Source organism: Talpa occidentalis, unplaced genomic scaffold, assembly GCF_014898055.3.
Source record: "Talpa occidentalis isolate TD23 unplaced genomic scaffold, MPIMG_talOcc4v2.1, whole genome shotgun sequence".
NCBI classification, from domain to species: Eukaryota; Metazoa; Chordata; class Mammalia; order Eulipotyphla; family Talpidae; genus Talpa; species Talpa occidentalis.
The window spans coordinates 119,328,971-119,342,927 of NW_026555331.1; the positions used below are offsets into that span (position 1 = coordinate 119,328,971).

General features: G+C 36.2%; 1 protein-coding gene across 8 annotated transcripts in view; it reads right to left on the reverse strand.

The window, feature by feature from the left end:
- Window positions 1-13,957, reverse strand: part of PHTF2 (putative homeodomain transcription factor 2) — a 102,381-nt gene that overhangs the window by 15,031 nt on the left and 73,393 nt on the right. For all 8 annotated transcript variants that reach the window (XM_037510952.1, XM_037510996.2, XM_054692501.1 and 5 more), the window contains 3 exons: window positions 12,086-12,272; window positions 10,437-10,592; window positions 5,141-5,359 (listed from right to left, as the gene is read on the reverse strand). In XM_037510952.1, coding sequence (XP_037366849.1) covers window positions 5,141-5,359; window positions 10,437-10,592; window positions 12,086-12,272 — 562 coding nt within the window. The remainder of the gene's footprint in view (window positions 1-5,140; window positions 5,360-10,436; window positions 10,593-12,085; window positions 12,273-13,957) is intronic.

The window sequence follows — 13,957 nt, forward strand, 5'->3', positions numbered from 1 at the left end:
AAACAGATTTAGTATCAATGATTATCACATAACATACCAAGTATTCATTGACTGCTGAAGAGATGTAAAGTTGGTGATTTTACAAAATATATGTGTGACATACTGTGACTGTAATCTTTTCGAATAGAAATTTAAAGCACTGTGGCAGCGGCAAGATAAGGACATGGATAAATCTCTGGAGAGACTTATTCACTCTGTTTGCAAGTTCTGTTGAGGCCTAGTTGACTCCTATTACACATTGATTTCATTAGCGTAAGAAACAATCACAGGAGGCTAAAGAATTAAGTTAAAGATGCTAGAGGGCCCAGTTTCAAAGGCCTATAAATACACATACACACACACTCTACGTGTCTTTTTTTTTTTTCCAGATATGATTCCGTTTTCAAAGTTTCCTGGGTGGAGAGAGGCACAGGAGTGAGACGATGAGGAAGTTCTGGTCTGCACTGTGCACAGTATTTGCATTTCCTTGCACATCAGGACAAGTTGCCCCATCCTTGCACACTCTCGTATGCACACCGTACAGCATATTTTCTCTTACTGAAGTGCCCGTGACAGGTCCTGGAAATCCTAGGCCAGGGTTTTCCTCGGCACCATGACGCATTTTGTTTTTCATTCTGAGATGCTGTTTTATGTGGTATGTCTTTGGAGTAATAAAATCTTTACAAACCTCTGACAGATTTATTTTATTCCCGATGTGGTACCCAAACAATTCGGTGCTAGCAACACAGCAGAGTGATCCAGGAAAGAGCAAGGGGGCGGTTCACTTTGCCACCACAGAGGCGCCCTCATTTAAATGAACTCCAGCCTCTTAAGGAGAAGCTATGCGGGCAGATCAGTCTAGACTCCAGGCAACGGCAAGAAGCAGAGAAAGTGGTCACCGCCGTGAGTCCCCGAGGTCCATGTCACGAATTCCCTTTTCACCTGGGGACCCAAAGACGCCACACCGTGCTTCTGGATGACAGGGACAGTCACTGCACTACTCCTAAACTGCAGGCTCGGAGAGAAGTATTTCCAGGCAGCTAAGCCCAATCTAATACTAAAGAGCGACACTTGGGTATGACAGGGCGAGACGACTGTGCTGGAGAGTCATGCAGACATGTTCGAGGCCCTCCGTTTCCTCACAAGGTTGAAACTGAGACTTTACATATGCATCATGGAGTCTCATAGTACCGGGCCTTTGCATTTGTCCTCAGCTCGTGAAGAGAGGCAAACCCAGTCCTGGCCCTCGGGAGCCACAGCAGACCCTGCCTGATCACATATTGCACACCATCGTGGTCTTTCACAGGATAATTTATTGCATTAGTTCCATTTTCCGCAGGCTGGGGCAGGTGTACAGGGCAGCGAGCTTTCAGGAGGTGCTTTCCAATACGGCGGGACCTCTGTGAAGCAAGCTCTGGACCATCAGCAACACATAGTATCTGTGGCGGGCGCTTCCCGCGTTGCCTCAGTGCCCTTCCTTTTGTACAAATTTTGCCCAGTTATCTTCTGAGTTCCTCTAACTAAAATTTGATATAGTTTCCTATTTGTAGAAAATCAAAAGGCAAAGAGAAAAGATAACCAGAAACTGTTGAATTTAGCATGGCTTTTAAGACTTCTTTATGCATGTGTTGGTCTTGTTGAAACATATACTGCTACAGTATATGGAGAGCATCATTACATCACACACTTTTTTGTGAGGTAAACATCAAAGCAAATAATTCCATTTTGTAATTTTATCACATAGGTGGTTCTTAGGATGGTGTTCACATTGAAATTTGGAACTCTCAGTGATCATTATTTATCCTCAGTCAAAATCTTAACTGCTTTGCAACTTGTTCACTCAAAGTCACCTGAAAACTTTTAACACTTAAGTGGTGGTGTATTTTATTTCAAATAAATTCACCAGGACAATCATTTTACTAGAATTTTCCACTGTGGGAACTGTAGTCATTCAAATCTGACTTTAGGGAAAAATGAAGTTCACTTGAATATGGCTTTATATATATTTTTTTATATACACAGCCATGACAGGAGGAAAAATTTCTCCCATACAAATGTTACTATTTACAACAAAATTAAGCAAACAAAACTATAAATTTGGTAACATCATGAGTACAACACATTGATTCAAAAGCTCAGTGTGTCAACATGAGGAAGAATTTTTTCCAATCTTTACTGTGGGCAGAAAAAAGTCCTCCAACTCTAACCCAGACCTTAGTCAAACAAGAAAAAAAAAAAAACTGGTAGTTTTACACTAAAGGGAGCTAATTTCCATTATAGGATTACTAGCATAACTGAAAACACAAGTTCATTTTTTACATGCATTGAGAATAAGAATAATCCATAAGCAAAATCAGTTTAGGATGCTATAATTAAATATACAGAAAAGAATTAGACTATTTTACAATAAAGGGAAACAAGTGATGTGACAGATTTAAGGCCAGTTTATTCTGCATAACATAGTATGAAACAACTTCTAAAATCATCATTGAGAGGCCTAATTAGCATGCTTTGAAAATTTTTTGTTTCATGCAATCATTCAACTAGTATTACACACCTGCTATGTACAAGTCACTATGTGCTATAACAAAGAGCTAAAGGAATCCATGGTCCCTGCTTCTATGCTGCTTACGTCACTGGGTAACTAGCCAACAGGCATTTTCCTAAACCTCAGTCCAGTTATGATTATGACATTCATTCAACACCCTGTTCACATGTATTATTTTTTTCGTTTCTCAAATTCTAAGGAACTTCAACAACTACTAGGGCCATACCCTGGATCTTGACACCACACAGAATTGCTATTTCTGAAGTTAGTGTTAAACTACAACCTTGTATCTTACAATACTATTTTCCTCAAACCAATTCTAAATCACTTTTTTTCCATCTTGAACATGCCTATCCTTCAATCTATCGATCCCTTCTTATTCATTCCTTTCTCAATCTAATATGTCTAGTTCACCAGATCATGATACTTCAATCAACCTATCTTCTCTTCTGTCCTTGGAATAGTAACTAATTATTGACTCACTCACACTATGACTATATGTGCATTAATTAACCATGAGCCTCAATTTTCTCATCTTTAAAAAAAACACTGTCATAGATTGCGAGGATTGCATGAGGTTCTGCATCTAGGTTACTTTTGCACAGTGCCGGGTATATAGTAAATACTTATTAAATGTTTAGTATCATTATGATTGTTACAACTATATTCCAGAGAATGTGACACACCTGTGTGGAATGGGAACTACAAATTCATGGTTTCAGAGCCTCAACAATGTGGCAGTATGACTCATTTAATGTGGCTATTGTCTTAAATACATGCACACCACCACCCATCATCTCCCTTTTTGTTAATACAGCCCTTAGACTACTGCACTTCACAGACCAGAGATCACCCGGCAGTATATTCTTTCTTAGTCTTACTTGCTTCATGCACTTTCTCCTCCTTTCTCAGCAGGTGGTGTGCTATTCTCCCTATTGAAAGCTAAGCTTCTTAATTATGCTTCCCTTCCAGAATCCTAAGATCTTTCTATTCTGCCCCACTGGTCCATCTATTTATATATGTTCAGACTGCTATAACAAAATACTATGATCTGGGTGGATTATAAATAACTGAAATTTCTTTCTCATAGGAGGCTGAGAAGTTCAAGGTACTGGCAGTTTTGGAATCTGGCGAGGAGGGCCTGCTTCCTGGTTCACAGATTGCCATCATTTTGCTGTTAACTTCACATGTTGGAAGAAGCAAGAGAGCTTCTTTTATAAGAGGGCCTCTTTTATGAGGGCATGAATCCTGTTCATGAGGGCTCCATCCTCATGACCCAATCACCTCCCAAAAGCCCCATCTCTAAATACTATCACAGTTGGGGATTAAATTTCAGCATAGGAATATGGGGAGAGGAGACACAAACATTTAGTCTATTAGCATGCACCTACATCATACTATCTTAATTACTATGCCTTTAATATAAACTTTTATATCATGTAAAGTCCCCTTTGTTCTTCAAGGTTTATATTCCTTTATCTAGCAAGCTTGTCTTCAAAACTGTTTCTGCTACCTTTGACATTTTGCTCTTTAATGTGGATTTGAAATCAGTCTGAGTCTAACCGAAAACAAATAAATAGGCTGAGAGGATTCTGTTAGGAAAAGCAGTAATAATGGATATGCATGGGTCTCATTCCTGTCTATAAAGGAACACACAGCACATCTCATTGTTCATAAAATTTAAACATTAAAAATGACCAGTTTTCAAAAGGTTCTTTGATAGCTCCTTCATAAGCTAAGGAGGGTCTCTTCTATCTCTAGTTTTCTAATAGTTCACTTGTTGATTATTAGGCTTTGATGACAATTTGGGTAAGAGAAGTAAGAAAGATGAGAAAGAGTAAAGATTTTAAACGACCACCGGCTTTCTGGGCTGATGAGTAGATGTCATTCACCAAGATTTTTAGTGCCTTAAGAAAAACAGATCTATACAAGATGAAGAGGAATTTGGTTAACTTTGAGGTACTGATGGGACAAATGAAGATATCCTATAAGCTTGCACTACCCAATGTTTCATTGCTCAATAGCTCATGTGGTTATTGAGCACTGAAAATGTGGCTAGTTCAAATGAGATGTGTGCTGTGTGTTCACATTGAAATTTGAAAATTCTATTTTAAAAAAAAGATTATTTTTAATGTTACATGTTAAGTGGTAATACTTTGAATATATACGTTAAAATTACATTGTTTAAAATTTTCGAATGAGACTACATTACCTATGTGAGTCTGTTGGACAGTATTACTATAGGCAGTTGGAAATACAACTCTGATATTTATGAAATGTAGACAGTTACGGTCACAGGTGTATATGAATTTGAGCATAAAGTAAGTTGAGAACAGACTAATGCATCTAAAAACACAATCTGACTCACAAAATGCCATTCACCAACAACTTTTCAGGAACTCAGTTTGCAAGGTAAGAGACACAACCATACCACAGATACTGAGATTCTGTGTTTCAGTGAAGCCAGGTCACAGCTCACATAAAAAGAAAAAAAAAATTTTTACAGTAATACTACTTTAATTGGATGTAAGCTTTTTCTTCACTTCTGTAAAATTTGTACATACATAAAGGAGCTGGACTGACACCCCACATAATCCAATATTGTAAACCAACCTGATGAAAAGGGTCGTCTCTATATTCTTTTTTCACACATGGATTAATCTGAGGATTTTCCACATCTGTCTCACTGGTACAAGATGAACGGCATTCTGCACAATGTAACAAGTCTTCCCATAATACATCTTCTGTTTCAGATTCTGGCCTTGTGCTCTCAGAATCCTGTCTGGAACTTGAACAGCGAGAGCTGCAACTAGTACCAGATTTAGGGGCATCCTGAAATCAAGATATTCTTTGACATTAAAACAATTTATGTACCCTTTGCAACTCAAAAGATTCTATCAGAACCATATAGTGCCACATTTTGCTAAAACAACAAATACACTGTCAAAGGACAGTGCAATAGATAGCAAACCATTAAAAATACATACCATATTTAAGGAGTGACAAAACTTTCTCATATCAAAATTGATACGATTTCACACCTCAGTGCAAGCACTACTTTGCAAGCATAGCTTTTCCCCTCAACTTTATAGAAAGTTCAGAATTCAAGTAGGCACAGACTAGCCTAAATTCACACACACTGGGTAGTCAGTGAAAATTAACCCATTTTAATCGAGGTGTTCAATGGAGTTAAATTTCTTACTCTAGGTTTCTTTTTTTTTTTAAGCAACAACAGATTTGCCTTTCAAAAAGAAGTTCAAGTGGTCTCCCTGGTGGTGCAGGGGGTTAAGTCTCAGCTCTATGAAGCTATTGGCAGCCACTGCAGCACCAGTTCGATCCCCGGCTAGGGCGCCAACCCACATGGCCCAGGAGACCTCTCCTGCCTCACCCACTGCTCCCCTCAGCAGTGTATTTCAGTAGACCCACCTCTTCTGCTCCCCACTCTGTCTCTGGTGAATCCTCTCACCCCCACACCTCTGGCCTATACCCCAGTTCTTGTATATATAAATAAATCTTTAAAAAACAAAGTTCAATAAATTGACATAAAACTAATAACCTAAACCAAGAAGATAATTGTTAATATATTTTTGAGACAATCTCTGGTATAAAAGTGACAAACTAAAAGGTACAAACTGAATAATTTCTAATCAATTTACTTTTTATCCTAGGAGTTTTTGGATGAACAAAATACTTTGGAGTAAATTTTTACTTAAATTAATTCAAAAGAACTTTTGCTGAATAAAGAATGGTTATAGTCATCTTTATAGTCAAGTATACTCAAATTTTGGGGGTTAATTTTAACTATTCTCTGTCATTAAGGTTTGTCAAGTCTACCTTTAAAATGTTTTATATTTTCCCATGCTATCACCACAGTGCAGACATATCATTCACACCTTGATTGTTATGAGACCCCCTAATTGACCCCTACCTGAAATGCCTGCCCCATCTGCCCAATTAATCTTTCTAAAGTACAACTGTTTTTTCACTTCTATTGCCAAATCTTTGTGTGGCTTCCACTATTCTCCTGGATAAGGTCCAAATTCCTTCATCCAGCAAGCTTGTCTTCAAATGTTCTATTTTTGATATTGATCTTGACTTCTTCATACCCTACCTTTTCCTCCAGTGACACTGGCTCTCTTAAGTCCCTAAACACATCTTGTTCTTTGCCACTCTAGCCTATCATTATGCCTGTATCTTATAGTAATCCTATTCTCCTTTAATGTCTACTCAACAAAGCGTCAGGAAAATATCACCTCTACCTCTATTTGGTGAATTCCTGAGCCTTAGTTTACTCATTACCAAAGAGAAAATAAAATCAGTTATTTAGAGAGATACTGAAAATTATTAAATAAGCACCTGCAGCTTTTAATACAAACCTACTTACAAAGCAGAGGCTCAACAAATGTTAAAGCCTTCTGCTTAGTATGATCACTGTGTCCCTGAAGTGAGTTACTATCATTTCTATCTGATAATAAATTTTGCATTGCTATTCAACATCTGTAATACTCTATTAATTAAATGTTCTGAATCAGTATTTCATATTCTCAAATAAATCCTAATGCTCAAATATACTGTAAGCCCACAAGACAAAAAACAAGTATTACTTTTTTTGCCATCCTTACCATAGATTAACAAAATATCTTGAAAAAGATGTAAGAATGATAATTTATTGACAGTAGAATCAGGCACCATGAACACACATTTAGCATGTTTATGGGAGGAGAAGTAAAAATTTATTCAAAGAGCTGAGCAGAAAAATGAATGAAAATTAGAGAACATGAACTATAGAAAGAAAAGGATAAAATCAGTCTGCTTTGCTTTATAAAAAGCATACTAAAATACCTTAGATTCACTAATATCAAACAGAATACTTAAAGCATATGCCATTTTCCTCATAACAGTTTTCATGAGATAGCAAGGCACAGAAAGTATTAATATTCAGTTGTTGAAAATTTGAACATTTTGATAAAGCCAGTTTATTATCTATTATTAATTCTTGAGGTAAAATTGTTAATCAAGCAGAGAAATATGGAACAGAATTAAAGGGCTGATGACTGCTTCACTGAAACTAATGGGTGGTTTTGGAGATAAGGAAATGTAAGTGTATTTTGCTAAATCCTGATATATAAGTGAGTCATTTTTACAAATGCAAAATCTATAAAATCATTGCCAATAACGTCTTACATTTCCAAAAGAATTTTACCTACAATATTTAGTGATTAATGGCCACTTTAAATTTCACTACAAAATGCAAAACAAAGCCTAAAAAATAGGAAATTTTGGAATTTCCTATTAGCTCATGTTAATAGTTCATTTAATTTGATTTCATCGCTTGTTTCAAATCTTTTGATACTTGCTAAAACTGAACACAGTCAAGAAGAGAAAGATTATCTATTTGAAGAGGAATAAGCATTTCTAATGTAAATGCTTTGTGCCATGCAATTACACATAACCTCATTTAATACTAACATTCTGATGGGGCTGGTTTTCTCTCCACATTGTATAGATGCAGAAACTGAGATTTAGAGAACTTAAATAACTTTCCCAAACACATTTAGTGTGAGTACAAGCCCATAGTTTCTTCGTTATGTTACCCAACAATAGGCTATCTTCATTAAATGAAAAGCTAATCTACAATAGGGCATAGCAATGAAAGATACTTAGAGTTAAAGCAGGATAGAGCAGAAAACAAGACAAATTCTTAAAGGAAGCTATAATTCTCCAGGACAACCCCTAAATCACAAATAATTAATTACAAGCACTACCTTCCCAGCAGGAACTAGAACAAATCAACCAAATGTACCAATAGTAGAAAAAGTCATGAAACTAGGAGTCAGCAGTTTTGGGGTGGGAGAGGGATTCAATAAAAGTCTGCACACTGAACAACAAGATCACATGTCATCCCCAAATCCCATGGTGCTATCACCTTGGCAGCTTGTCATAATGTATCTACCATTCCCATGCTACCAGAAGATTGGATGATTCTTGCTGAAAAACTAGATGTTCCCAAAAAGTACATCTAAACATTTGCAAGGTTTATAAACAAATGGCAGGGTGTGCCTTACCTCTAATCTTACAGTAAGGCCCACCAGTCCCATATTAGCTTCATCAAATGAAACTTTTTTTTTTTTTTTTTTTAAGATTTATGTTATTTATTTTTACAAGCACTGGATACAGTCAGAAGCACAGGAGGGTGAGAGAATTCACCAGAACCACAGCGGGGAGCAGAACAGGCAGAAGGACCGAAGCACACTGCTGAGGGGAGCAGCGGGCGGCAGGAGAGGTCTGCGCGCCATGTGGGACCCTCCTCCGGTGGCCAGGGAGCAGCCGGGGATCGAACTGGTGCCGCGGAGGCTTCAGGCAGCTTCGCAACCCAGCGCTCAACTGCTGCGCCACTGGGGAGGCCCCAAATGAAACTTTTTAAAGAATAATTGTTAGCAGTAATTTGAAGTGAGTATAGCAATATATAGTATCAAGATAAAAACATTACAAATAATGTATCAGTTTTACCTATTCAGAGGTTTTATTTTGCCTTTTTTAAAAATACCCTTTGAATTTGATTTGACTTGAGAGCCAAAAACTTTTGGAACTGAAATATTTGAAATCCCAAATATCTTATGGCCCAAAGTTCCTCACTTTATAGAGGAAGAATTTGAAGACCAGATTTTATTTTTATGTAATCTTTCACATCACTAAAAAATATTTAAAACCACCAAAGCCTATTAATTAGCTAATTATGAGTAGTACTTAGCTTGAAATCTAAAATTTTAAGCAACATAATTATTTCATAATTAATAGTTAAGATTAGAATAATTGTCTGCCTTTTAAGAATCTCAATAGTTCAAAAATCTACCTACACACCAAAAAAAGAGATCACAAGGTAAGAAAAGTATACTTCTAAAGCCAAATAATTTATTCTATAGGGAAATTAAGATTTCTTTTTGTAAGAGGTCCTGAATCCCATTCCATGACCAAACTAACTTTTAATAGTATATACCATGAAGACTGAATTTTACAAGGATGACTAGTTTAAGAACAGGGCATGGTACATCAGATGATATGGGTAAAAAGGCAATTAGACACACTAGCATTAGTGTGTACCTAAAGGCAGTCACTGAGAAGCAGCAGAGACACAATGCAAAGATTAACCAGAAATACAACCATAGGGAGGGGTGTACAAAGAACAAGCAACTCTTCTAAGCTAATGCCAGCACAGAAAACTTGATTTTCAAAAGTTTAACCCTAAATCATCAATAAAAAACATTCTAACATGATTCAACAAAAAGCATACGATAGTGTTTATCAATAACTGACATAAGAAGAAATTCATTTGTCTGATATGAGATGATAAAATGTTCTGTCCTTAGAATGAAAAGTGAAAAAACAAATGAATGAAATTCCTTTTCCACTTAAACAGTTTCAAGAAATGTAATAGTTACCAACGGGCTTAGAGAAAAACAAAAATAAAGTAAAAAATATAATCAAAAGTGAGTTATATAGTACGGGCATCTTAACAGCTGGTGACAGCAACATGAAGTAAGTTATTTAGAATAACAACTTCCCTAAAATCAAAAAATTATAAAATCTTTCAAATTGTGGAAAAGATTAATAGAGTTCACAGATTTCTCTCCAGGATGGTCTTCTTTAAAAGTAAAAAAAAAAAAAAAGTAAACAAAAAGTGAATGTATGTATGAGTCTTCAGAGATAATATATAAAATGAGTATGAATGTTTGGCTATTTATCAAGCACATAAACAAAAATCTGAAACTGCTACTCTTTAATCCAGATCATGTAAAAGATACTGATACTGGTGGGAAATATTGGTTATTTCAATAACAATACTACTCAATTACTGAGAAAGATATAAAATAGATATATCTATACATATATGTAAAGTCAAAGTGTATACCTCACTAGGATAATGTTTCTTATAATGATGTGACTTTCTATTCCGAAGAATGCTCTCAGAAGTCCTGTCCACATGACGGCGTAACGGGTATCCTGTTTCAGGACCTTCTTCACTGGAGACTTCATCAGAGACATTTGTTATTGTCCTTTGGGTATCCTACATTGGGAGTACACAAGAGGATTACTGGTAATTTCTAACTAACCTTGCAGTTTTTAGCCTACAAGGTTTTAAATTACACTTACGCATAGGTACACATACACACATTCAAACACCTCAAATCAAACACCTCAAAGTAACTGAGGTACCTATTTTCTAAAAAACAAATCTTAAATCAGTGGTCATACTGTTATTTTAATTTTGAAAGTAATTCAACAGCCATTGGTCAAATATTGTCCTATACCTTTTCTTTTCACAAAAGTATTTGAAATATCTTATAAAATTAAAAAAAAATACAATAAAAGCAGAATAGAACAGTTGAGAGACCTGAGATAACTAATTATACAAATTTTACAAACCAAAAATACCACCAATTGTAACTGGTTTAATGGTGATTTGTGAAGCAAGAGGAGGTGAATGGTAGTTGAATGTGTGCACACAGCAGATACACATTATGTATATACCAACTTGAATGAGATATCCTGATTTCCGAATTATGAAACTGAGAGATTCCAGGGCACAGTGTTACTGATACTTTAATGTTCCACTCACGTAACTTTAGTAGGTAATACATACCTGAAAATGTGTTTGAAAGCTGATGACAGAAAACTTACTTGCTGAGTGAAAAACAGTGATAAGAGACTCACATTATAAGAGAGCTAAATGCTGGAAAAACCTTAAATCAGAGTAAGGGACTATAATTTATTGCAGCTCTGTGCTGTTAAATAGATATACATACCGGAACTGTAAAATCCATGTACTGTTAGGCAGTAACAGTAACCATGAACATTTAAAATTCACTTAAAATTAAAGAATACTTTTCTTTCTTTCTTTTCCTCAACATAAATGTTCATGGTTACATTCCTGGATGTAACAGAGATTTGTAATGTCTAATTTGACCTTTTTTTTTTTTGCTGTAACAACTTTCAGCAAAACAAAGAGATAGAAGATAACACTTTAGGCTTTGTAATATTAAACCAAGGGTTTCTTATTATTTTGGAAAAGAAAGCAAACTATTGTTATCCTTAACAAATATGACATAGTAAGAATTATTTTCAGATTAAAAACAAATGTGCTGACATCAAAGGCAATGAAGGTAAGAAAAATAAAGTAGTATTTTCTTAGAGAACATGACTAGAAAACCAATTTCCTAGTTCAGTTTGTAGAATAATTTAGATGTTCCACTTAAATTCTTATATAAATGTGGAAATGGGGAAAGAAATGGAAAGGTTTAATAAACATCAATTGTAAGTTTTATAAAGTGCTTTAACATTTTAGAAAAATCAGAACATTCAATCAGTTCATAAGGTGCCCAGTTATACTGGCAATTAAATTTAATTATTTTATTTGACTTTCAGCTTCGTAAGTGAAATTTGTAAAGGTTCACAAAATTATGGAGAAATAATTCAAGGGCAACTACTATATCTAAATCACTTCCCGCTAGCTAATGTAGTAAAATCATACAAGCAAACTATTTTTAAAATCACACTTACTTTGCTGGAAATGTTTCTCAGTGTCCCTATGTTCCATGTTGATTCTTCTGGTCGAACAGTTTCACATGAAGGCTCATGGCTTTGTACTCCATCCACACTGCTTTTAACAGTTTTTTTCCCATCAAGGGATACATAACCATTGTCAGTTTCAGTTGACTTATCAATTGAATTCTTTGCTTTCTTTGCTCTAAAAAGAAAAGTATGTGGAAACTTGTTATATGGGTTTTCCTTATTTTGGATGGGTTACAATAGAAATTACACTTTTAATAGTTAAGTCTGGTAGTTACTTCTCAGAATTTAAGGTCACCTTTATTTTCATAACAAATGAGTTACATAGTATCTAGCATATAAAATAAATACACAAATCAGTGTTACAGTTTATAGGCCTTGAGATATTACGAATAGCAATGCTAAGAGACATACCCTATCCTATCAAATTATTCCTAGTCAAAATCACCTGGTCTTTGAACAAAATCTAGCATAAAAAATTTGGTTTGTTTTGTTAGGGTTACTGATGTATTTTCAAATTTTTATTTAAAAACATCTCTGTAATTATCAGGTAATTGTAATTAGTGGTTTAACGTTAATACTCTAGTTTACCCAAATACTTTTTTTTTAAAAAAATTATTTATTTATGCACACAAGAACTGGGGTGTAGGCCAGAGATATGGGGTGCTGAGAGGATTCACCAGTGACAGAGTGGGGAGCAGAACAGGCAGATCTACTGAAATACACTGCTGAGGGGAGCAGGGGGCAAGGCAGGAAAGGTCTCCTGTGCCATGTGGGTAGGGTAGCTCCCTGGCTGGCCTGGGACGGAACACGTGCTGCAGTGGCTGGGGATAGGTTGATAGTACTGTGTCTTTAACCTCGGAGCCACCAGGGAGGCCCCTACCCAAATACTTTACCATTAGCATATGTACATGAAGACCTCTGACAAATTCACTTTAATATCTATTAAGAGTCATAGAATCTTTTGCAAAGTAAAAATATATGCAAAAGGGGAAAACTTAATCAATGTTCTAAATAATAGAAGTAGAAATGAAGGGCACAAACAAAAAACAAAGAACTGCTTTTACCTATTAAAATACTCTAGAGTGCCTCCCTGGTGGCACAGGGGTTAAAGACAGCACTATCAAGCTATCACCAGCCACAGTAACATGAGTTCCATCCCTGGCCAGGGAGAGAGCCATATGGCACAGCAGACCTCTCCTGTCTCACCCGCTGCTGCCCTCAGCAGTGTATTTCATTAGATCCTCCTATTCTGCTCCCCAGTGATTCCTCTTTGGTGATTCCTCTCACCGCCCGCACCTCTGGACTACACCACAGTTCTTGTATACATAAAAATAAATCTTTAAAAATAAATTTAAAAAATAAAATAGGGCCTCCCTGGTTGCGCAAGGGGTTAGGATGCAACCTAAGAAGCTGCCCACAGCCTCTGCAGCACGAGTTCAATCCTCCAGCTAGCCAGGGAACAACCCACATGGCGCAGCAGACCTCTCCTGACTCGCCTGCTGCTCCCCTCAGCAGTGTACTTCGGTCAATCTGCCTGTTGTTACCCACTCAGTCTCTGGTGAATCCTCTCACCCCTCACACCTCTGGCCTGTACCCCAGCTCTAATATGCATAAATAAATAAATCTTAAAAAAATACTCTAGAAAAGCACTAGTAATCATGCAATTAATAAATACCTGGACAACAACTGAGGTGATTCATAAGAAAGAAGTTATTCTCAATGAATAAAATATAATAGTCAAGTAATAAACAAGACAGTTTTGCATAATACATGCTTGAGGAACCCTAATCAAAGACTACGGTAGGTGAATGATTATCAAAAACAAATGGTCAGTAAAAATATAATGAAAGTTCCACAAGA